The sequence below is a fragment of the Telopea speciosissima genome, chromosome 2, assembly GCF_018873765.1.
Source record: "Telopea speciosissima isolate NSW1024214 ecotype Mountain lineage chromosome 2, Tspe_v1, whole genome shotgun sequence".
Classification (NCBI taxonomy): domain Eukaryota; kingdom Viridiplantae; phylum Streptophyta; class Magnoliopsida; order Proteales; family Proteaceae; genus Telopea; species Telopea speciosissima.
The window spans coordinates 5,272,747-5,299,601 of record NC_057917.1 but is presented as its reverse complement, the minus strand read 5'-3'; the positions used below and the strand labels follow the sequence as shown (position 1 = coordinate 5,299,601).

At 39.9% G+C, this 26,855-nt stretch overlaps 1 protein-coding gene across 1 annotated transcript in view; it reads left to right on the top strand.

The window, feature by feature from the left end:
• Positions 1-26,855, top strand: part of LOC122652727 (DNA topoisomerase 1) — a 69,810-nt gene that overhangs the window by 1,957 nt on the left and 40,998 nt on the right. Inside the window, exons 2-4 of the mRNA XM_043846551.1 lie at positions 6,131-6,782; positions 22,078-22,164; positions 24,069-24,115. Of these exons, the coding sequence (XP_043702486.1) occupies positions 6,131-6,782; positions 22,078-22,164; positions 24,069-24,115 (786 nt within the window). The remainder of the gene's footprint in view (positions 1-6,130; positions 6,783-22,077; positions 22,165-24,068; positions 24,116-26,855) is intronic.

The window sequence follows — 26,855 nt, the reverse complement described above, 5'->3', positions numbered from 1 at the left end:
TCATGATTAGAAGATTTGCTTGTGTTCATAACGACTTCCATGCCTATGTGGATGTCTGGAGGGGCATAAGGCTCATAACTGGATCTGTTATCCATCCTGAAGTGTAGGCAAGACTTTGTCCTTGAATAGTAGGATTTAAAAGTCCTTAAAATTTCATGATCTTTAAGTAATAAGACCTAGGGTAGTAATGCTTTCTTTTTTGATTAACAAAATTCTGATTTATCAGACCAAAAGGGGCCCAGGGAAAAAAAAGACACTATCACCTCAGTAGAATGAGAGAGCCTTGATTCTATTGCATCTCTAGTATAAGATTCCCAACTTAAGGTGGTAACTTCAACATTTACTTTTGGGCTTCTTGAATGCCCTAAAGAGACTGGTGGTCAAACTTATTTAGTCTAAAACATGTTGATGCAGATAAGTCACCTAAAGGGCTTATTTTATTGGAAATAAGCCTTGGGTTGGGTTATGTAGGTGTTGGGCCTTTGATCCCATGGATTTTCTTTGTAATGAGCCACTTTAGGGCCTAAAATATGGGTAGAAAGTAGGAAAACGGGATTTACTTTATTAGTTTAGTTAGAGTTCTTGGACTGGATGAAAGTAGTAAACGTTAAATTTGGGATCTCTTGGATGCCTTAATGCAGAGCTTTGAACAAGATGAATTGATTATTATTGGAGCTGATTTGAACGGACATGTTGGGAGTGATTGTAGAAGTTATGAAGGTGTCCATGGCAGTTTCGGGGTCGGGGAGAGGAACGACGAGGGGACCTCAGTCCTAGACTTTGCGGTAGCCTATGATCTTCCCATTGTGAACACTTTCTTTACAAAAAGAGAGGAACACTTGGTTACCTATAAGTGGGAATCATCGCAGCCAAATAGATTTCTTCCTAACTAGGAGGACAGACAGATTGATGTGTAAGGACTGTAAGGTTATCCTTGGGGAGTGCCTCACCACTCAACATAGACTGGTAGTCTTGGATTTGTGCCTTAGCGCCCAAAAATGTAGAAGAAGGGAACCTTTGCGGTCTAAGATAAGGTGGTGGAAACTAAAAGGGGAGTCCCTTAAGACTTTTACTGGTATGGTAGTAAGACAAGGGAAATGGGACTGTGAGGGAGACATCAATGTGATGTGGAACGAGATGATGACTTGTATTAAGAAGGTGGCCAAAGATGTGCTAGGGGAAGTAAAGGGTAATAGTTAGGTGATGTAGTCCTAGGTAGGAGAAGTCCCACTAGGAGCCAGGGGAATAGGGTTACCTAACAAGGCTGGCCGATTGGGACAGATTAGGCTAATTTGGGTAGAAATTAGGGTTAGGGTTGAATAATGGCAATGGGGTTTGTGGGGTTTTAATGTGCAGGTCTAGGGTGCTTTAATGACATATAAATATTAGGGTTTGGGAAGGTTTTAAAATTCTGTAGTCTTGGACAGAATAGAGTTGCAGGTTTTAGGTTTAATGGAGTGGAGGAATGGAGGGGATAGAGTGGGAGTTATGAGTTGGGTTTAGGATCGAGTGTAGGGAGAAGTGTGGGGGTTGTATGCTGGGAGTTTGGTTTGAAACTGATGGACAGATCTGAAGTTATGAGGGAGTCCTAGTTAAGGTAGGAGTTGCAGGTTTAATGGAGGTTAGGGTTTGATGGATGGAGGGGAAGGATATATGAAGAAAACTAAAATTACTTACTGGTTTGATCTCCTTCAAAGGCAGCAGCAACAACAGCTTGAAGAAGCTCGATTGAAGAAGAAGAAGAACCTCCCGGTACTGGACAGATGCAAGGAGTCGTGAGAGTCCACTCACCCTAGCACCTTGAGATCCACAAGGCAACACTCACACAAGGGAGCAATAGCAGCAACAAAGGCAGCAAGCATAAAGCTGAGTTTTTATTAATCAGAATTCGTATCTAATGTTGGCCTCCCTTACAAACTTATGTAGAAGACTCAAAAATAGACTTAGACACTAAAAAAGAATGGTCTAACCCTGTCCCTAACCTATTAGGTAACTTAAACTGACTAGGAAACTAGAATATTAAAGGAAATAAACTCAAAACATGGCTGGACTTATAGAGTCCTAATCCAGCCCAACTTACATCACATGACTAATTAAGTTGTCACATGACCACTTAACCAAGTCACATGATCACTTAAATTGAACCAATTGGATGTAACCAATTTGAACCGGTTCAATTAAAAAACATAAAAATAAACTACGTATTGGGCTAATTCCGTATGCAACCTATATACCCATATTCTAGGCCTATAAAAGTGGTCTATTACATTAGAAACCCATGGGATCAAAGGCCCAACATATATGTAACCCAACCCTCCACTTATTCCTAATAAAAGAGGCCCAGTTTGGTGATAAATCTGCATCATTAGGCCCCAAGGGAAACTTGGTGGTGGAATGATGAGGACCAAGAAAGATTGTTTTAAGACATAGCAAAAGACTAAAGAAACGAAGGATAAAAAGAGGTATTTTGAGGCCAGAAATGAAGCTAGGAAGATTGTGGGAATGGCTAGGGCAAAGAAATTTGAGGATCTCTATATCAGCCTAAACACAAAAGAAGGGGAAAAAGCTATATATAAGATAGCTAAGATGAGAGAAAGGAAGAGTAGAGATTTCGACCAAGTGAGGTGTATTAAGGGCGAGGATGGAAGAGTGTTGGTTAGGGATGAGGACGTTGTGAAGAGATGGGATGAGTATATCTATAACCTACTTAATGGAGTTGGGCCGAGTAGTAATGACCCGATCGAGTACTCTAGTCAACATGATACCACTCATCATAGCTATGTAAGAAAGGTTTGTGTGGCAGAAGTTAAAGAAGCTTTAAGAAAGCTGAAAGCTGGCAAGACTCCAAGCCCTGATGGGATTCCAATAGAAGTGTGGAAAGCCCTAGGTGGTTGTGGGATTTATTGGTTAACCAAGCTTTTAACAGGATTATGAACACAAAGAGGATGCCAGATGATTGGAGGAGAAGCATTGTAGTCCCAGTTTACAAAAATAAAGGTGATATCCAGAGCTGCAATAACTATAGAAGTATAAAGCTAATGAGTCACACTATGAAACTTTGGGAGAAGGTTATTGAAGCCCGTTTGAGAAGGGAGACTCTTATCTCGGTGAACTAGTTTGGTTTCATGCCAGGTAGATCCACAACAAAGGCTATCTACTTATTGAGGAGGCTCATGGAAAGATATAGAGATAGCAAAAAGGATCTCCATATGGTCGTCATTGACCTGGAAAAAGCCTATGATCGAGTCCCTAGAGATTTAATCCACCATACTCTAGTGAAGGGAGGAGTGCCAAGTAAATATGTGCAGGTAATTAAAGATATGTATGAAGGCGTAGTAACTAGTGTTAGATCAGTGGGAGGGCAAGGCAAGGAATTCCCAATTACGATTGGGTTACATCAGAGATCCGCCTTAAGCCCTTATCTATTTGCGCTTATCATGGATGAACTAACCAAGAGCATTCAAGACGAGGTCCCGTGGTGTATGCTCTTCGCCGATGATATCGTTTTAGTAGATGAGATAAAAGAAGGGATTAATGCTAAGTTAGAGCTTTGGAGATCAACCTTGGAAACAAGTGGCCTTAAGATTAGTAGAACGAAGATGGAATATATGATGTGTAATTTTAGTCACACTACGATGGATATTGATATGGTGCGAATTGAGGATAGAGAGATACCACAAAGTGACTATTTTAGATATCTGGGGTTTATCATAAGTAAAGAAGATGACATAGAGGATGATGTTTCACAGAGAGTTAAAGTGGGATGGATGAAGTGGAGAGGGGCGTCTAGAGTGTTGTGTGACCGGCGTATTCCTGTAAAGCTTAAAGGAAAATTCTACAGGACTGTTGTTCGACCGGCCATGATGTATGGGGCAGAATGTTGGGTTGTTAAGAAGTGTCATATTGATAAGCTTTGTGTAGCAGAGATGAGGATGTTAAGATGGATGTGTGGAAAAACAAGGATAAAGTACGGAATGAACATATTAGATCGGACTCAGGAATAGCCCCAATCGATGACAAACTAAGAGAGAGTCGTTTAAGGTGGTATGGTCATATTCAACGGAGGCTTAGTGATGCCCCAGTAAGGAGGAGTGATATGATTATGATTTAAGGAGCTAAAAGAGCTAGGGGCAGACCTAAAATGACCATAGGAGAAGTGGTGAGGAAGGACATGCATAGGCTAAGGTCAGTTCCAAGTATGACCTCGGACAGAGCCTACTGGAGGTCAGAGATCCATGTTGTAGATCCCAATTAGCAAAGATTCTTCTAACGGGTTGGGCTATGCCTCTTTCCTCTTACTATCTTACATTTTTTTTTAAACTATTTTTTCCGTACTTTGTTTTGTTTGGATCCATGTAGCCGACCCCATTAAGTTGGGATAAGGCTAAGTTTGTTGTAGTTTAGTTAGAGTTCTGTTTTGAGTCAGTTTCTTTCATTATTTTAGTTTCATAGCCAGTTTATGTTACCTTATTAGTTAAGGATTGGGTTAGATCTTTCATTTTTAGTGTTTGAGTCTGTTTTTGAGTCTTCTATATAAGTTTGTAAGGGGCTACAGTCTTGTACACGAATTTGATTGATGAGATTGAGGGGGAAAAAAACATAGCTTTGTACTTTGCTCTGTGAGAGAGTATGGTGAGAGACCCGAGTCTGAGAGAGACTACCCTATCATCTTCTACTCTTCTTTGATTTCTTGTTTTTTTACTTTATAGTTTTGAAATTTCCTGCAAATCTGAGAACCGATCGAAGTATTTACTGTTGCTGAGCCTGAAGTTTGCGATCCTCTTGTGGAGTGGTTATTACTTGTGACTGGTGTACATTACATGTAGGTCTTTGACTGACGACAAGTTTGTCGACCAATGATGAGTCCATCACTTGACATTCTTCTACAAACTTTGCCTTTATACTATTTCTTGATGAAGTAATAAATTTTCATTGCTATAGAAGCTGCACATGTGTATTAAACACGTACAACATTACAACCTGCCCAAAGCTGGGCCATTTAGAAAAAGCAAAATACAATTGGGAATGGAGCTATATACATCAACTCTCTATGAACCTCTTCTTTTTAACTCATCAGCTGAGGCATTAGTGGCCCTCCGGCCCCAAGAAAACAAGATATTCCTCAGGTTGCATAAGAGTTTCACTAGCCTAATCTGAATTCAGATGGCACCGACTTCCCTGGGATCTGAAATCCTGAGATAACCATTTATTCACCAAATCTTAGTCACTGTCTATCACTAGGTGTGTCCAAGGCTCTGTAGCATAAATAAGTAGTCCTCCCTGGATGACAGATTTTATTTCTGTTGTGTTAGAATCTCCTCTCCGCATTGAACTTTCCCTTAGTGCTGTTGATAATTTTTTTTCTATAATTGAGTTGATCAACTAATTGTTGGATAAGGCTTTCTAGGTGACTTTGATGGTTGAGTTTTAAAAAAAAGGAATATGAATGACCTGAGAAGCTTACGTTTTGCAGCTGAAAAGAGCTTTACATGTTTGCAACATCATCTTTTATGAGGTTGACAAAATAATGCTCTTTTGGTGGCCGTTTGAATTGAACAGTTGAAATATCAACTAGCTGCCTTAATAGGGTGGATGTTGAGAGGGGAGGATGTGCTCTGAAATTCTACCAACTCTAATCTCCATGCTCGTTCTTTTGGGTTTTTCATTTGTGGTTCCACATAGATGGTCCACAGTGTTGCTAATAACGGGCTAATGCCTTAGTTAATGAGTAAACCAAGCAGTTTGTGATTTGTCCTATGGTATGGAGATCTTATCCACTGTAATTTTTCTTTGTTTTTGATTTTGTAGTATGTGAGAGTTGTAATTTGATGTTGCCCTATGGTACCATACCTGATTAATGGTTAGCATTTCTAGGAGAACGAGTCCAATACCTCAGAGATAAGGAGCATAAATCTATGTGGGTACTGATAGCATGGCTGATCCAGGAGGTCCTTGGGCCCAAACTGGACAGTGGATCTTCTACGTCATCCCACCTAGTGACTGAAATACTGGGTGCTGTCTAGTGAAGAAGTTTAGACAAGTGTAGCTTGCCTTCATTTCTTTATTAAAATTGGGATTTGTTTCTCATTCTGACTGTTCTTGTTTTCTTTTGGTTTGGTTGGATTTTCAGGGCAGAAAATCTTATCCTTGCATCTGATCCCGACCGTGAAGGAGAGGCGATAGCGTGGCACATTACAGAGATGTTGCTACAGCAGGATGCTTTGCATGAAAACATCACTGTAGCAAGGGTCGTGTTTCATGAAATAACTGAATCATCCATCAAAAGTGCCCTGCAGTCTCCAAGAGACATTGATGTGGACTTGGTTCATGCTTACCTTGCACGTCGTGCTCTTGATTACTTGATTGGATTCAACATTTCACCATTGTTGTGGAGGAAATTGCCTGCTTGCCAATCTGCTGGGCGGGTCCAATCAGCAGCTTTGGCTCTAATATGTGATAGAGAAATGGAAATCGATGAATTTAAACCACATGAGTATTGGACTGTTGATGTTGAATTTAACAAACAAAAGCCTGGTTCCTTGGACAATGGCTCTTTCACATCACACTTGACACACTTCGATTCTAAGAAGTTAGAGCAGTTGTCAATCAGTTCTCATGTGGAGGCGAAATCCATTGAACAGAAAATTACTTCATCAAATTTTGAAGTGGTACGCTCTAAAAGGAGCCAAATAAGAAAAAATCCTCCGACACCATACATAACATCAACTATTCAGCAGGATGCTGCAAACAAATTACATTTCACAGCCACATACACGATGAAGGTTAGGGTCATTTTAAAAAATTTCTGTTCCTCGTATTTCTCCACTTTTTATTCATGCATTAACTCTTTTTCATCGTGTATATATATATATATAGATAGATAGACTTCTGGTTTTATTGTCCCTTTCTCGTGGTGACTGATGAAGTCGAATGGTTCTTTATTTTGGGTATTTTCTATCTAAATATTTTGTATCTATGATCAACCCTACAGGTTTGCTGAAACTTTATAGTGATGTTTGAACCATGAAGGTTTATTGTTTGCATACTCCATGCTAAGGGGGATATTTTATAGTTGTCCTGCACATTTGGTTGGACTGGTCAGCTTCAATTTTTGAATTTTGTAGGTTTTGATCATTGAATAAATTATTTTCTCCCATGTATCATGTATGGGTCCACTGAACTCCTCCCACCGATTGATTTGTCATTGCCGAATGCCGAGACAAATTCAGCAAATATGATCCTGTGTAGAAGGGAAATAAGGGGATGGCATGTGGGAAGTCATTTGAAACTTGAGATGCTGCCATTTGGGCTTGCTGTTGAAATAAGTGCTACATATGTGAGTTTAAGTGTTGTGACAGAGATACATGCTTGGGTGCTACATAGAAGACCTAATTTCAGATTTGTAACGTTGAATCTGGTTGGTGGACAGGAAAAATTGTGGATGTATGGTTGATTTTATTTCTTGAAATCACAACTGGCTAATCATTTTTGCCATCAGTCAAACAAGTTATATGCGAAGTGTTGGGGCTTTCATGAGTTCTTGTGGCCTGAAAGAGAGCCCAAATATTTAGTTGGGACCATCTATATTGTGGTGTATGTATGTGCCTAGGAGCAATATCTTTGTAATCTTGGATACAAGGACTTGGTTTACATGGATCCACCAATTGGGTGTTGGTACATGAAGTCATCTTGCCAGGCAATTTAATACTATTTCCAAGTAATGTTCAAGATTTCGGTTTCGAGCCTGGTCGAAACTAGTCTTGAAACCGAAATATTTCGGCCGAAACCAAAATTTTGGTTGAAATCTGTACAGTATAGGCTGCAAGTATCGGTAAAAGGTTTTGAGGCCCAAGTTTCCAAATTAGGTCCCAACACTTCTCGGAACCATATTTTAGGCCCTCTAAACATAGTGGAACCCTTAGATTTTAAAAATTCACTCACAAAATGGTAGTTTGACTTTAGACCTTAGGTTGGTAGTGTATGTTTTACCCAGCTATATACATTCTCTAATGTGGCCTATTGACTTTAGACCTTAGGTTGGTAGTGTATGTTTTACCCTACTATATACATTCTCTAATATGACCTATTCCACACAATGTTTAGCACTAGTACACATGTAATTCAATTAAAACAGCTTAAATATGCATTAGGAATGAGTAGGCATAAAACTATTGTTAGCTGAATAGAGAATGGGAGAATGGCTTGAGTGTTTTTTCTTTACTCACAGCCCTTTCATTTATATCTTTTACTAATGAGCAGAATTACAATACTGCCCCTGTATAGCCAACATGCTTATATCAGAGGAATAAACAAAGAAAGAAAAAACACCCAAAATATCCTTATCGGGTTACATAACTCAACACTCCCCCTCAAGTTGGTGCATAAATATCACATACGCCCAACTTGACTAGACTAGGGTGAAATAACTTTCCACTTTTACCCTTTAGTAAATACATCTACAAGTTGATCGTTGGATTTCACGAAGGGTATACAAATCTGCCCACTTTCTACCTTCTCCTTAATGAAGTGCCGAGAAGATAGAGAGCACCATGTACCTTACCTCCCACAATCGTGTTGCCTTTCACCAGATCTTGTATGACACAATGAGAGGGAAAGAGGGTTATTTTGCAGTTCAAATCTCGGGTTAAACTACTAATGTAAAGAAGATTAGGAGGAAATGAAGGAACATGCAAAACAGAATTTAGGGTAAGGGTAGGAGAGCAGTGAATGGAACCCTTTCCATGAATGGGAGAAAGAGAACCATTGGCTGCTCGAACAGTATCTTTTCCAGAACAGGGATATAATAATGAAATGCATGAGAAGAACCAGTCATGTAGTTAGTGGCACCAGAGTCGATTATCCAAGGACTGGAGACAACCGATGCACACTGACGACCGACCGGAATACCTGAGGCAAAGTAAGAACCAGATGGGGTAGCAGGCGTAGGTGCAATGGAAGGTGCAGCGGAAGATGGCTGGAGCATGCGACGGAGGGTTAGTAGCTCGTTTGGAGTAAAACCAGTGTTAGCAAAGGGGTTTGTAGCAGTAGGAGCAGCAGCTTCAGTCAGATTTGCCTTCGGTTTGGGCTTCCCCTGGCTTCGTTCAGCCTCAAAATCAGCAGGTTTCCCATGTAACTTCCAACACTGGGCCTTGGTGTGATGGGGCTTGTGGCAATGCTCACACTTGACAGGCTCTCTGGAGGCAGCATTACCACTGTCAGTATTGGCAATAGGAGCGGGGCTGGAAGTAGTCTATAGGATAGACCTAGTAATAGTAGGAGCATGCAACAACGCAGTCTGAAGAGTCTCCTCAGTATGAATCATAGCAAAGGGCTGCTCCAGTGTAGGAAAGGGGGATTGGTTCAACTCTTGCATCCGAATAAGGTCATACTTTACATTCAGACCAGCCATGAAATCATACACACGGTCACTGTTGAGGTGTTTATGATAGGTAGCAACATCAGTAGATGTAGAGGGCTGATAAGTGGAGTAATGATCCAATTGCTTCCACAAACTTTTGAGGGCAGCATAGTATGCATGGTTCAAGATTTCGCGAAATATCGCCGATATATCGGCATATTTCGGAAATCTTGAGCCTACCGAGACGAAATGCTTGTTGAAATGAAAAAATACAATATTTCGACGATATTTCGTGAGATATCGGTGATATTTCGAGATATCACGAAATATCATCGAAATATTCCTTTATAACTTAAATGGCTCACGTGACCATGGGTTTAAAGTTCAAATTTCACAAGTCTTAGTCGATATTTATCGACTGAGACCTGCATAGAGCTCCAAATCCTTCATTTTTTTCCTCTTCTTCCACTCTTTCAAGCATCATCCAAGCATTGGTCATCCTCATTTTCGACAGATTGTCGCCGGAAACACGTCGGAGCCTCATCCGGAAAACTAAAGGCCACATTTTGACTTTAATTTTTATTCATTACTTTGTTTCAATTTGTTATTATATCTTTGAGTATTTATATAGTTATACAATGTGTATTTAACTATTTTTACATCAGGGTCCGATCATATACTGTCAATCAAGGGTGCAAACCCAAAACACCATTTTAAGTTCACTTTTTTGCAATATGAAGGTTTAAATGTGTTTATTTAGCTTAAATAAGGGTGTAGATGAAGTATCAGGCCTTAATATGACCAAAAACCCACCGAAATGGACTGCCGAAATAAGGCAGAAAAAATACCATATTTCGACGAAATTTCGGTACATTTCGGATATTTCAGATATCTCGGACAGCCCGAGATACCGATATATCGCGAGATATTGAACCTTGATAGTTTGTAGAAACAGACAACTCCTTCTGAGTGAGATCACGAGCTTTCTTGCGAATCTCGTACACTTGGGCAGCATTCCCAACACGCCCATAAGTCTCCTTGGCGGCACTCCAGATTTGATTGGTGTCCAGAAGCATGAAAATGTCGGACAGATTTGGTTGTATCGATTGCAACAAGTAAGTAATGTAGCTCTAGATAGGAGAAAAATCCCACTAGAGGCCAAGGAATAGGATTAAAAAAGGGTTGTTGGTTTGATTGGGCAGTTTGGGGCTGTTTAGGGCAAATTTAGGGTTTAGGCTAGGGTTAGGGGTGAATGTGATATATGGTAATGATCAGCGGGTCTAGGGGATTATTTTGATATAAAAATATTGGGATTTGGATGAGCTTAAAATTCCTGCAGAATTAGGATTAGGGTTTCGGGTTTTAGAAATTAGGAAAAATTACCAAAACTAGGGTTTCAAGTGGGCTGTGAAGACTGGGATTGGGATTGAGTTTACTAAACAGGGAGGCGAAGGTTCGATCCAAATATGGGCTGGTTCTGATGATGACATCAGGCTGTGGGAATTTTAGACTATTTTAGGGTTTTGTGGGGAATGGAGGGAGTTAGGGTGTAGATGATTCAAACTGAAATTAAAGAGGGATTGAATGGGGGAAGGAGAAGGAATGAAAAACAGAATTTAAATTCAAACCTACCACAGGATTCCACCGGCAGCAGCTTGAACAATGAAGGATAGGGCCACCTTCAAAGAGAGAACCTCCCAGCCGTCACGGCATAAGGAGTCACAGGAGATCCACATGTCCTTCTTCCTTGATAGATCCACAAGGCAACACTCCAAGGGGCTGGAGCAGCAGCAATCGGCAGAAGCAAACAGTCTTTTGTTTTTTCAAAAATTCGATTATGGGGGAGCCTCCACGATTTATTATATTTATAATATGGCTAATGCCAAGTCCTACTACAAATTAAAGTCTTCTCCTTCACAAAATCGTGGAAGGGAGAGGTTTAAATCTAACTTAACTAATTAAAAGCAGTAAATTGACTAAGATACCCCTACTAACTTAAGTTAAGAACTAATTAACTAATTGACTTAAATTGGACCACTTGAACGAATTGGATACAACCAATTCTAAACCGGTTCAATCTAAAAACAGAAAAATAAAGCTAAGTATGGAGAATACTAGCAAATAAACCTACTCTACGGCTCCCTAATCAAGCCCTAAGTTCAGGACTTTTTCTTCTTCTTCTTCTTCCTACTTGGAGCTGCATCAGTAAGACATGACCATGGCATCATTGGACAGCCACTTCTCTTGCGGAGGCCCAGCTGTAGGTATGGGAATTGTCCCAAGTATGTGACTAGTCAATCCTCGACCAGCAATGGTCAAATAGATGGTCCGAGACCACTTAAGATAGTTGGAACCATCTAGCCTGATTGGAGCTGAAAGTGGAAGAAGATCTGTCCGGGGCTGTCCATCTTGCACAGAGGGTGCAGAAGATGCATCCGAGTCTGTCATTGAAGCAGCCCAACAAGGAAGTAAGACCCTGTGCAATCAGCCAAGAGAAACCAGGAACCTTGGTCAATAAGGAAGACAATCGATCTCGAGAGAGGGAAAAGAGAATCTCCAAGAAAAAAACTCAAAAGTTGAGGCTAAGAAAAAACTCAGAAGTTGAGGCTGAAACTATGGACGAAGGAGGCCCTTGATGATAGAAATCAACTTTGAAAAAATCAACCTCAATCCAAGAAGGAGAGCTGAAAGAGGCAATTTATCACACACTTGGTAGGCACTCTTGAAAAAGCAGAGAATCTGAGGCTGAAATTAAGGTCGAAGATGGCTGTTGTTGGTAGTAAGCAACTCCGAAAGAATCAGCACCAACAAAAAGTCCAGCAGCTCCAATCAAGAAAAGTCGATTAGAGTTAAGGTTTTGAAAAACAAAAACTGAAAAGGAGGCTGAAAAGAGAAGATCGATTAGGGTAGGATCTTCAAGGGACTAATCAGAAAGGTTTTAAGGATGGATAGATGCTGCAAAGGAGTTGCAGGTGAAGTTCCAATAAAGGGAAGAGGAGCCTATAAGGGAAGGAAGGCTAAATCTTCAAGAATATGGAAGTCTTCAAGTAGCATCTATCGAGCACAAAAAAGGTTCAAATCATTAGAAAGAAGGGAGGTAAGATTGAGGGCAGCAATTAGATCGAAAGATCACCTCATTAGTGCTGCCCTACGGTGAAGAAGAGAAACCAAGAGAAGAAGGAGAGAGGAGATCGAAGGTAGAAGAAGGAGAAAGAAGAGAAGAGAAGAGATGGAGGTTGTGGAAGTTTGGATCAGAATAGGGTTAGCTCTGATACCATGTTAGCTGAACACCCAAAATACCCTTATTGGGTTACATAACTCAACAACTATATACCATTTCATATGTCATACAGTTGGAAGTTAAAGAATGTATAAAACAAGGAGAAGGATGGAGGAAGAAGGTTGAAGAAGATAGAGAAGAAGAAAAGAAGAGAAGAAGAGAAGATGGTGGAATGTAGTGTGTTAGAGAGATATCTCCACCATACCTATATTACTTCACTAATAATATGAAAAAAATTATACTCCTTAGGGAGGTAAAAAGTAAAACAGGGAAATTACAATACAAAGCAACTAAACAACAAACTAGTTCTTAAAGTAACCTGATTACATATACTCTTATACTTACTTCATACATGGTTCATTACAAAGAGTCAAATATATTGGAGTCAACAATACAAGCATTCACTCCTATGCCCGTCCTAGAGTCTTAGAATCCTAGTACCACATTGAGTTCCGGGCAGGATCAAAACCATGAGAATGTTGTAGCCGTTGCCAAATCAATTTATCCTCCGACTGTATCCACAAAAGCTGGCTATGTCATAGTATGGTAGAAGAAACGATTGAAGTCATCAAGATCCCTATAAATGGAATTGTCAACATATTGGAGGCACCCTAACCTAGGGTATAGATCTCTGAACCATGAGGAACTTGATTGAGAGCCACTACTACTGGATGGTGCCTCTGGATCCTTCCCCAACATGTATGGTTAGGGGGCTGGGAAGGAGAAGATTCTGTCAAAAAAATCTGACCCAGTGTGTTACTTACCCTCATATATAGAGGGTAACAGCGATGGAGAGCTAAACTGCCCATAGCCACCATATCCACTATACCTACCATACCTAGCATCATGAGAACCAGTGCTCCTTGTAGCATATGATGATGCACGCCATTGGCCCCATGCTACTACAATCCTATAAAACGGCCTCTATTGTCAGCAAAACTCGTAACATCTATGTCCATGGACTCCCATGTTATCATCCTCCTTCTCAAGAAGTGGTATAAATTGGTGACACGGGCCTCTCTAGTAGCTTGCACGTGAACTATGATCAACATCCTGTTTGGCATGATCGAATTGACTATCACTTGGGAAGCGGATCAATTCAGTCTTTGGCTCCGGCTTCGGTTAGTGGTACCCTTCGTGCATCCCTGCAAATCTATCTCTCCCATCACCACCACCGCCATCGCCATTGCCATCACCACCACCACCACCACCACCACAATCACCATCACAGCATCACTATCACCATCATATGGGGATGGTGTGTGAGTGTGGCCATTAGAATGTACCGGTCGACATTCTCAACATCATCCTCGCTAGCTTGAGATTTAAAAGGTTGGGGTGTCTTTGAACCATGGTTCGAGAACTCGGTTTTGGTATTGGTTTTGCCCAACCAAAAAACCGAGTTAGATCGAGATCTTGGCGGGTTGGTGCATTTGTTTTTTTAATTTGGTTGATGGTTTCGGTGGGTTTTTGACAGTTTGGTAATGAAACTTGGTATACAACCTATTTTGGGCCATTTAAACACAATGGCACTATCAGATTGTCCAAAATCAAGTCCAACTAGGAGTTTGACTTCGGACCCTAGTTTGGTAGGCTACAACGTACTAATAGGTCCTATTCTACACATAATTTAGTAATAGAAAGCAATCAAAGCATACAATTAATGTAAAACAACTTAAATTAGCATTGGAAATGTAAAAGTGTAAAATACATCAATCTTAACATATACCTCTATCCTTTCAAGCCATAATGCTGAATTAAGTTAGCCTCTGAATGTGCCACATAGGATTCCCATGTCGTAGTGCTGCTGAAGAATCGCATGTACTCTTCCACACAGTTCATAAAAGTGTTGTCATCAACTAACCGAAGGTACACTATCCTAGGGTATGGAAGAGGTGGTTGCGATGAGATCGATCCACAGCTACTGCCACCAGGCTGTTGAACTACCATCGACGTGTATGGCTGGGTTGGGACTGTGAATATGTCGTCCACAAAATCTGACCCAGTGCTTCGACTGTCGAACTCATGTGCTAAGTGTACTAACTGCGGCTGCCCAAACTGACCATATCCACTATATTTGGAACTAGTGCTCTTATGGCCACACTTATTGTCATACTGAGCGATTGACGCTCACTAGTAGAGTATCTATACTCATGCTTCCGAAACTTTCAAGCATGGTCTTTATACTTATGTCCTCATCTTGAGCTTCTAACTATTTGCGACGCGAGCGTCTCTTGTACGTAGCAGGGGCACCATGGTCTTGATCCTGTGTAACATGAGTAAACTGACTCTCCTGTGTAATGCACATGCTCCGCCTTTGTCCCTAGCTCGTACTTGTACTGCTCGTGCATCCCCACATGACGATCATCACAATAACCACCACTTGCCCAGCCACCACTATCTCTACCACCACCACCACTAGCATCATCAACAACATCACCACCACCTCCATCACCATCTCCCCCACCACTACCACTATCCCCATCACCATTAGATGGTGACCCATCTGACTCGTGTTCCTCCTCATCAACCTGGCCAGCCGGATTCTCAAAAGGTTGAGGCGACTTTGAATGCACACGCCCCTCTTTCTCCATATAGTCATCAACATCAATACCCATCGAACTAGCTATGGTGGGGTCGGGCCTACCCCCAGCCTGATCCATTTCTGGTTCACCTCGATCCCTCACCCACTGGTATAGGGGTTCCTCTTCCTCATCTGAGTCCTCTTGGAAAATGTCTGCTAGCTCGATTGGTTCTTTAGAATTCTCTTCTATTTCTTCACATATGTGTTTCATCCTTAGTCTCATATTATAGTGCACATACACCGGCTGCTCCAGTCGTTTGTGACCCAATCGATTCCGCATCTTGGTTTGTATCAATGAAAATGTACTCCAGTTGCGCTTGCATCCGGAGGATGAACAAGTCTGTGAGAGTACTCTGATTGCTATCTTTCTCAGGTTAGGTGTACTTGAGCCATATAGCATCCACCAGTCTGCTGCATTACAATTATACATTTTTAGGAATATATATAGGTATATGAAAGAAATTATAATTTATAAATATAGTGCCATTAAGCAGTAGTAGACCTACCTGGGTCTGACTATTGTCTACCTTCTACTGCAGCTTTTCTATTGAAACTCATGGAACCATCTCTGAAGTATTGGATCTATTTTGGTTTCAAAGTTTAAACATGCCTTGAATTAGTATTTACTATTTAGTAATTAGTACACAATACAATAAAGTAATTACTAAATACATTCCTTTGCTTACTACCAAGTCTCACTCTCTCACCTCATTATTTGCGTCCGCTTGTATCGTTGCATCTGGCTCCAACTTCCCAATGACATTTTCAACTGCTACTTATAGTTCTGATTCAAGTCCAAAATTACGCTTGTACTGATTTGGGATTGAGATAGTATGCTGGTAATGACATGTATAACTTGTTAGTGCTTTTGTAAATGTAAATGTAATTATGACTGTGAAGTGTAAAGTATGTTGAACTCACCAGCTTTATGCAATGGATGACTCAAGTGCTTCTGCCATTGATCATCAATGATCTTAATGCATGCTTTCGTACTTCGGGGTCTCGCAGCTCTTACAAATTCCTTCATCTTCTGAAGGGTAGCATATATGTGGGCCAAGGTAGGCTTTTTCTTTGTATCCACCATCTTACCCTTACCGCTGGCTCTAATATAACAACTACTTTATTCAAGTCACGCCAAAATTGGTCATTTTGCAATGTTCTCTTGTGTTGCACTCCCTTTGTCCTTATTCAACCCCCTCCAACCAAACCACTGTTTACTGGCAAACATAGACCTTAGACCTCAGACCGACAACCTTTGTCTGAAACCTCTTCAATGCAATGTAGTTGGTGGCAAATCGAGTAAGACCAGGCCTCACCAAATCACCATTGCATTTCTTCCTCAACATTTGTAATGCATAACCATGGTTATATACAAAGTGGTCACTTGTCTTGCCTTCCTAACCATACTTGCTACCAACGTTTTCTTCCCTATGTCCTTCAGCATTAGGTCAATGGAATGCGCAACAGATGTCCAAAAGAGGTGGATCCTCTTGTTTTTTTTATTCATCAACATCTGTCCAGCCTTTTTGAAGTTTAGAACCATTATCTGTTACAATTTGGATAACGTTCTTTGACCTTACCTTCTTCACAACTTTCTTCAGTTCCTTGTACAAAAATGTAGCATCCTTTATGTCCTTTGATGCATCCAAAGACTTCAAAAAGATTGTCTTACCATTACAACTGACCATGAAGTTGATGATAGACTGTCTAGTAGGTTAAGTCCAACCATCAACCATAATGGTAACTCTATATGTCTCCCACCTTGGCTTTAATGTGTCAATATAATCTTCCAACTACTCCTTTGGCAAGTAGACATTCATCAATTCATATGGTCTGGGCCCTTTCATTCCTAGGCCAATCCTCCCTACAATGTCAAGGATGCATGATAGTATGTTCCCTGAGCTACATTAGGTGAGATGCCATTATAGAACACAAACTTGCTAAAGGCATCCCATGTTGCATCTTGTTTACTACCAAACATTTGCGGGATGGTTGGCTGATATGCATCTTGTTGCCTGTATATGGTGGGATCCTGCTGAAGAAAGGGATTTGGGGAGGGTGCTTGTGGTCGGGGGAGGGGCCGTGGGGGTTCCCTCACACTCTGTGCTTTCCTAAAAGGAGGAGGAATCTCCCTTTCTCCATGTCTATGCTTTTTCCTCCTCTCACTTTGTTGCACTGGCTCTGTTGCAGTTGAGCCAGATCCACCAGCTCCTCTCGCCTGTACATGTGACCTTATATTTTCAAAATGGAAAGATTGTCAACTAGCTGCCATAGCTTGCTAGTACTGTCTCCACTTAGCCTCTGACTGGAAATCACTAGGAGGCCTATAATCACTACTAGAGTCATCTGCATTGACCTCTACTGCTTTCTCTAACACTGCCTCATCTAACTCTCGCTATTGTCATTCCCTTTCAACCTTATTTAATTTTCCTCTTAAGTGCCTTGATATGGCTTGCTGCATCTCATAAGGAACTTGAGTGCATTTGGCCACATCCTTATACCCACCAGCCAAATGTTGCTTCAATCTAGTGGCCCCTCCAGAATTAAGCAACTTCCCACAATATCGACACTTGGATTTCTTTTTATCTCCCAACATTGGGTCTCCATGTTGCCATGCTATCTCGCCACAGTCAGTCATTGTGTAGCAAATTTCTTACTTTTTACACTGTCACATCAAAAAATTAATGTATTAAAGACTTAAAGTAATGTATTAGTAACTCTTAAACATAATGTCAAGCTACTAAAATAATCAAATAGCTAAATCATATTTATCCCCTAACTCTAGTATTTATTTTTTAATTTAAAATAAAATATAGAATTTCTATTAACAATAATTATACCTTAAAATGTAAAACATTATAATGGAATGATGCATTTGGCACCAATTTAATTTTTCCATATAGTACATATGCTGTAAATAATTTTTCAACAAAAACAGGTATTTTTCGTTAATATTTGATATTTTTTAATTTTATAATATTTTATAAATTCTGAAAAATAAAATAATATAATTTATGGGTGAAAAAAAAGTGACTCCGTGAGGCCGTAGAGCATCCAATGGTCTCCAACTTATATGAAAACTACTTCTATGCAATCACTATTGACTCTATTTTTTTTCAAATTTTTTTGCAAGAAATTCATTTTTATCCAGAAAAATAAATAATAACAGAAAAATAAATTGGACTCCATGAAGTCATAGATCGGCCAAAGTTGTGTAATATTTATTAAATTGACGCCTAACCACCAAGATTTGAACATATTTTTTTGGAAAAAAAGGAGATTTGGAGAAAAATGGTTTAGCTCTTAATCCTCCAAAACTTCTTTAAATTTGTTTTAGATCTTTAAAATTCGATGTTTGATGAAGCTTCTTTTCGCAATCCAACAGATTTTCCATCGATAATGGGCTCAAAACCATGAAAGGAGGGTTTTCTATAGGTGTTCTGCCGAGACCAGCTAGACTAGCAAGATCTCGATCTGGTCTCGGTCGAGACAGGGTCCTTTTTATACTGTGTTTTGTTTATGTGAACTGAGATCTCGGCCGAGATAATGTAATTCTCTTCTCTCGCCTTGTATCTTGTCTCAACTTTCTAAAATAGTGAGTTAAGCGAGATCTTGTTGAGTTCTTGTTCCATGCTGTGAATGAAACACGGCCCTCTCGAGACACCATAAACTTGTTGACATCAGTACCCATCAGGCTAACTATCTCGGGGTTGGGCTTACCTCCAAGCCGATCAATGACAGGTTCACGTCAATTCCTCACCCACTCGTATAGGGTATCCTCCTCATTTGACTCTACCTGGAAAATGTTGGCATGTCTTTATCACCATCCATGCCTAACTGCTGTAACCATGCGTGACCCAATCGGTTCTGCTTTTTTGCCTCGATAAGTGAAAATACACTCTAGTTGCGCTCGCATCCGGAGGCAGAACATGTTTGGGAGAGCACTGTTGTTGTTATCTTTCTCAAGTTAGGTGCATCACTCCCATGGAGCACACACCATTTACCTACATTAGAGTATTAAGATTATTCATGTTAATTGATTGTACATGGTACTTATGTATATGAAATGAATTGAATGGAGACAAAATGACAAATAATGCAGTGGGCTTACCAGGAGCTGTGGTTTCTCAACTAGACTTTGCGGCTACATGACCAAAAGTCCCAAGAGCATCCTTGAAGGTCTTTAACTATGCTCATTTGAAACATTGGTAATATTTACATTAGTACGAAATCGAGTAATTACATTCCTTGAAAATACTTAACAAGCTACCAAGTCTAACCTCATTGTACCTCAACTATATAGTTGGATTTGGCTCCAACGTTGACACCACATTTTCCATCACATCTATCAGTAATTGATCTATCCCAAATTTATGCTTGTATTTGTACTTGGGATTGAGATAATATGCTGCCAACCATAAAAAACTTGTCAATGCTTTAGAAGATGTAAATGGAATGTAAATTAAGTACCTTAAAATAAAAATATAAAACTCACCAGCCCTATGCAGTTGATGCGTCAAGTGCTTCTCTAATCAATCCTCAATAATCTTTAGGTACATGCTCCAACCACGTGGTAATGCTGCTCTCACGCCTTCATTCATACAGGTGTGGCAACGTAGGTTTCTTCTCAGAGTCAACCATCCTCAATACCTTTATCACTTGCTTTAATAAAAGAATGACCTTTTTCAGATCTTGCCAAAACTGGTCACTAGATATGGTCAGTTGCCTGTGCTGCCATACCTTGTTGTGAACTCGACTCCCTCCAACTAAATCTATTTTCTGAAGCACACATGGACCTTGAATCAACCATCTTCGCCTCGAAGCTCTTCAATGCAATGTAGTTGGTGGTTAATCGAGTAATGCTAGGCCTCACCAAATCTGCTCGCTTCTCACTCAGTAGCTGTAAAGCATATCCATGGTTATAGACAAATGTGGTCACTTGTCTTGCCTTTTCAATCACACCCATTACCATGGATCTCTTTATGTCCTTTAGTGTGAGGTCAATGTAGTGGGATGCACATGGTGTTCAAAAGAGATGGTACTTACTGTTGTGCGTCTTTCTCTCACCAGCCTTCTTAATGTTGCTCCCATTGTCCATCACCACTTGGACAACGTCCTTTACCCCCACCTCATGTACAACATCTTTCAGCAACTTATAGATATACTTTGCATCATTCTTCTCCTTGGATGCATTCACAGACTTCATGAAGATAGTAGTCCTAATATCACAATAGACCATGAGGTTGATGATAGACTGTCTAATGAGTCTAGTCCAATCATTACACATCTCAGTCACTCTATAGCTCTCCTATGCCCACTTCAATGTGTCAATATACTCCATCTCCTTTTGTTGGAGCCAAATAAACATTCATCAATTCATATGCAGTGGGTCCCTTCACTCTTTAGCCAGCCTTGCCCAGAGTGTTAAGCATTCTCTGGTAGTATGATCACTCAGTGGCTTTAGCCGGGATGCTATGATAGAAGAAATACTTAAAAACGGTATCATCCACTTTACCTTTCTAATCAGACCAAACTTGCTTAAGTTTTCTCCGCCTAGTATCTCGAGTCCTAAATATGGCAGGATCCTACTGAAGGACCTCAATGGGATCATCATCTTCATCTGGTAATGGTGGTGGGGCTACCCTCACACTCTATGATCTCCTGAAAGGCATCTCCTCTATCTTTGCTTCTTCCTCCTTTCCCATGCCTCTGGTGCAGCTGCTCTAGAGCGAGAGGGACCAGCTCCTTTCCCCATCTCTGTAGACCTAACCCTCTCCACCTGATGTGGGACTTGACTCTCACTGCCTGGGCCTACCATATCCGTCTCCTCAACAGTAGGCATGTAATCACTATTAGAATTAGGGGAGTAATATTGACGTTGAGAACCTGAGTCCGCCTTGTGCCCGGACATGGCCTGGGCTAAGATTTTCACCTCGCAGGGCGGGCATGGGCTGAAGCCTCAGGCGGAGCCCAGCCTATCCCAGCTCGACCTTGATTTTATATAACTATTTATTAATTATTACATATTATGTTTAAAACTTTAGGCCTTTAGGATTATATTTAAGAATGATTGATGTTGATTGTTGATAATGTCTCAATTTATTTTTTTTGTGCATACAAGGACACAAATGGAAAAAAAGCCGGGCCAGCCCAGCCAAGGAAAAAATCAGGGTCAATCAGGGCCAACCCGGCCTGGTTAGGGTCAATCAGAACTTGGCGGGGCTGGGTTGAGCCTGGTAGGGTTGGGCTTGGGCTGAGTTATCTCGCGAAATTTCGGTCGAGATATCGAATATTTAGAGTATCTCGACCTGTCCGAAACGAAACGCAAGTCCGATATGAAAAAATGCAATATTTCGAATATTTCGGTGAAATTTCGGTCATCTCGTTTCGAAAATTTCTGAAATCTCGGTCATTTTTGGCATTTACACCCACAGAAAAAATACCATATTTCGACGAAATTTCGGTCAGACCGAAACACTGAAACGAAACGAGATTTAGTACCATGGTTAGAAACAGTTTTAAAAGAAGTTGCAAGTATGTAGGAACTTTACTTTTTTGGGCAAAGCTACTTTCTATATTCTGTGTTTCAGGCTTTAAATATGTGTAGCTTTTGAGAGTTTGCTGGTTTCCATCCCTGCTAATATAACATTTTGACGGTAAGAAGCTATAAGTGTCATGCTCCACTTCATCATAATGGTGTCAAACTAGCAAATCATCCGTAGAATTAATTCATTAGTGTGCTTCTCTGTGGATGACCCAAACCTATTTGTTACCTACTATTAATTTTCCTTAAATTTATTATGTATTGTTTCATTGTCTGCTGTCTCATGGAACTTATTTTTGTATGTAATCCAGCTTGCCCAGAAGCTATATGAGGGAGTTAAACTTACGAATCAGGAGGCAATGGGATTGATAACATACATGCGGACAGATGGTCTCCACGTAGGTATCACTTTGGCTGCATGAAACCTTCCTTTTAGTGTGGTTATTTGATTCAACTTTCAGTAATGTACAATAACTTTTTCTTTGAACTTTTTGATCCATTAATTATATTATCTTTCCTTTCTTTTTACCGTATTAAGACTAAATTTTTCTTTAAACTTTTCGATCCATTAATCATATTACCTATCCTTTCTTTTTGTTCTTCTTTATTGTCTTAATCATATTGTAATTTTTTTTTTATTAGTAACATTTTGTTAAAAGACCATAAAGTCATACAATGAGCCTTCAGAAACACACTTTACATGTTATGAATTTGTACTTTGGTGGTACCTTTGGCTTCCAAATTAACATATGTGGAGAAGGGTCTAGGGAAAGGTGTGGGCACTGGGCAGGATGGACTCTCTTCCTCCAGTCGAGGAATATAAGTCAAATGAGATTGTTTGCTTGAAATTTCCCATTGCCTATCATGGATCAGCAACCCACCTTCTCACACACATTTAACACATTCCTGAACTATCCTCCTTTTTCCCATGAAATGCATAGAGACTAGGGCATTTCACTTGGAAAGGCTCCTCCTGCACCAGCAGTCTTCCGACAATTTAATCTTACCTCCTCTTCCCAGATCTACCAAATGGACCTCAAAAAAAGAGGGGAATAACCTAATTGGGAGTGTCTATGTATAGCATCAACAAAATAGCTAAGAGGATTCTGAGTTAAGTGGATAGAAAAGGGCTTTTAATTCTAGGGCAAAAATAAGCCCAAAATGGCATTCACAGTTTGGGAGATTGAGAGTGCACGGAGGGAAGAGAGGTAGAAGGAAAAGGGGGAACAGGGCATTTTTGCTCTCTGATTCGGAGTGGAGGCGGTGAGGTGCTGTACTTTTGCTCACAGATGCAAGAATATTTAGTCCCTCCATCTGCATTTGCTGGTGACTGTACTTTGCCTTAAACTAAGAAGTTTATGAAAACTCACAAAAGGATCAAGTGAATATTGTCTTGATTCTGGGAATATCTTCTATTTTTTGCCTGCTATTTCGAAAATTAATCTGTTTTAAAATGTCAATCCATTTTTCCTGTTTCTTATTTTGAAAAGAAAAAGAACAACAGCATCATTCTAAAAGTGATTTCAAAGGCTGTCATTATTTTTTCTTTACTTATTCGAAAAAATATCTTTTCTTAATTTTTGTAATGTCATGATGTAAGACCAGATCTCTCTGCCTCTTGGCAAAGGTTCGTTGAACTTTGATTAGAGTCCTGATTTTTCTTCACGATTTTGTGGTAATGTGGCCTTGCATGTTATTGACCTCAAACATTGATGGAATTATCGTTGGCAACTTTGAGATTTGATTACCATTTCTGAATAGTGTGGTGGTTTAGTGGTGGCGCAATTTTCCCCTCTGGTTCCTTTTACATTTTTATCTAATAAATCTTCATTAAGAAGTTCAATTTTGTGCAAGCATTGATGTTTTGGGATCAAGTTAGAGCTTGTTTGGTGCTTCCACATATGCAGCATGCTCTTGCATGTCTGTTTGTTGGTTACTATTACTGTAAATATGGTTTTTGTGTCAACTTTTGAGTACATATAACTGGTTTTTTCATGCTCCTTAGCTATTAATGGTTGGTATGAGCTTGGGCCATTATAATAATCAACACACCCTTTACAAACGGTTCACATTGGTTCATGTTACATCCTTTAAATATTATCTTTGTTAGCTTCTCACGTTTTTATGTGATAGTATGTTTTACAAATAAAACTCATTTAAGTATTTATTAATAACACATACATTATTATATATATTTTTGTAATCTACTTGAACTGCTTCTTGCACCTCTCTTTTGTCTGGCCCATTTATAATTGAGATGGCTATCTTTTAATATACTGACTTTTCCCATGTTTGATTTAAGGTTTCCAATGAAGCTGTGGAGGACATACATTCCTTGGTCATGGAAAGGTCAGTATAGGACATTTTACATCCATGGACATGCATGCACATAATTTTGTTTGCTGGAGGTTGTCTGTGATGTTTATGCGTTATTAGCATGTATTTGTAAGGAAATTAGGGTCTCCTTCACTTTCCAAAACTTATTTATGGTTTTATACAAATTGAATCCTATTCTTGAAGTTTACCATGGAGGGTTGGAAGGACTGTAAATAACCAGAACTTAAAAGGGTGTTTGGTAGTAACAAGGAGGACGCAAAAGGGACTTGAATTATGGACTGAGGATAGAATTGGAAGGGAATAAATTAAAGGGATACATTGAGATAAAGACAAAGGGGAGGGTAATTGTTGAAGTGGGGATATTTGGTGACAATTAAAACATCATCACCACCTTCTTTAAGCTCCCACGATAGAATATCCAAATCAACATAACCAAGATTCAACCCAAGAGAGAAATCTCTCTCATTCGATCATGGAATGACCAGAGTGAAACTTGAGGGGAGGGATCGCCATACTCGACTCTCTGAATCCAACAAAGTCCAGCCCCAATAATTAACTGTTAATATCAGAACAAGCTACTTAAATCGGAGGAGGCGCTGACTTCAAAATCAGGTTTATTGTCAGATCAATATCTCACAGATAAGGAGTTCTTAGGGGCTGAGATTCAGGGATTTGTATTGGCCAAGGGAAGGCAGTCTATTCCCAGAATCTTAGACCAAACAGGGCTGTTATGATGGGTGTCCAAATCTTCTTTTCTGCTCCAGCAGTAACGCCAACAAAGGAAGAGAAACAGTAGTAAAAAATAAGTGTAGGAAAAAAGGAAGAGAACAAGTAAGAAGTAATAGGAGTACGAATGGGATTAAGGATTAAGTAAGGAACCAAATTTGGAAGTAGTGGAATCATAACTGAGAGTAGGTTTCAGAACGCAGGGGGGGGGGAGGAAGAAAGAAGAAGAGAAGGTCACCAGCCTCACACACCACTCACAACCGTGAGATAAACATAAACTCAAATTTTCATTCTTCAAAATCTGTCCAATGCATTGGGTTACAAGCATATTTAAAGAAAATAAAGATTTCTACAAATAGAAACTTCTATCTAGTTAGGAAACTAAGCAAGGATTTTTACTACGTCTCTAACTATCAAATAAAACAAAAGAAAATAAAATAGAAGATTACAATTTCACCCTAATAAACAAAATTAAATATCTAAGTTATCCTCGTGGACCCAAATCCCAATACGGACCTGGTTCTTGATCGAGACTCTCAAACAGGTTTGGCCCAGTCCAAGGAATTCTCCTGCATCAAATCCCCTGCTGTTAAGAAAAACTCGCCCACTAGTTTTGTAGAACGATACAAATAAAAGAATACAAACGGGGGCTAGCTGCTCCTTGTTTGCAACTCGAAGAAAATCCAATATATGAAGCTTTAGGGTTGCATCCACATCTGAAAAATTATGGGGAATAATGAACTTATGATGGGGAGTGGCTTTCAGCCTTTTACTTTTTTTGCTTCTGTTGTTACTTGATCCACAATCTTCTTGTCTTCCGTTTCTGTTATTACGTGTTTTTGTTGGGTCTATATCACCAGTGTTGCCTTTTTCGCTTTGAGCAAACTGTTAGAAAAACAACGCAGCAGAATGGTGATTTTGCAGAAGAACACAAAGAGGAAGAGAAACCAAACACACAAGGCAACGACTGTACATGGTTCACCCCCAAGAAGAAAGGCTACATCCATGACTGATCGATAGTCTGAATCCACTATTTCTATGAAGAAAATACAAACCCTCTCACACATCTCTCAAAGAGATAACCACAATATATAAGAAAACCCTAACCCATGAAAGTACAAAACTGACCCCAGAAACCCACCCGGTCTGGTCCGAACCAACATAGGGTGAAATACATATCAAATTGAAGCTCTCAACAAGCTCTTCAGGTGACAGTGCCTTTGGCGCTGACGTATGGACTTTTTGGTCTTTTACACGCGTTTCGAAGATGAAATGGCACGCCAAAGAATCACCACAGTACTTTCTGGATTAGAACTTTGTCAGCTACCCCTTTCAAATCAAAGGTCTTTTGTAGATAAGAAGGTTTTAGGTTTCACACAAGTCTATCATGGTCAACTTCACCCTGTCGAGCTTTCAACTACTGTTGATCAACTCTGATGACGTGTTTCAAAGAATCAAACACCTCACAATAAACACCATTAAAATATGGAGAAATTGTAAATGCAATGAATACATCATCTCAATGATAATTTTATTGATCTTTCATAATGTCTCTACCACGGATTACGAGACAAAATTGTCACTTTGCCCTTTATCAATTAATAAAATAGCGGGTTTTCTGTTGGGGAAGCAAACTCTAGTCTTGAACACAGAGGAATCCATAGCTAGGTTTGCTTTGATACAAAATTTGTGCGATCTCAGGGTTCTAAACCCTGTTTGGGTTCGCTATGCCCCCCCCCCAAGTGTTAGATAACTCAAATACGATAAGTAGTGACAGCTTTGTAAATTATTGAAGTTCACCAAGGGGGAGTGGCAGGACCATAAATAACCGGAACTTAAAAGGCTATTTGGTTGTAACAAGGAGGACACAAAAGGGATTTGAATTATAGACTGAGAATAGATTTGGTTGGAAATAAATTAAAGGGATACATAGAGATAAAGACAAAAGGGAGGGGTAATTGTGGAAGCTGGGATATATGGTGACAATTAAACATTGTCAGCACCTTCTTCAACCACCATTGATAGA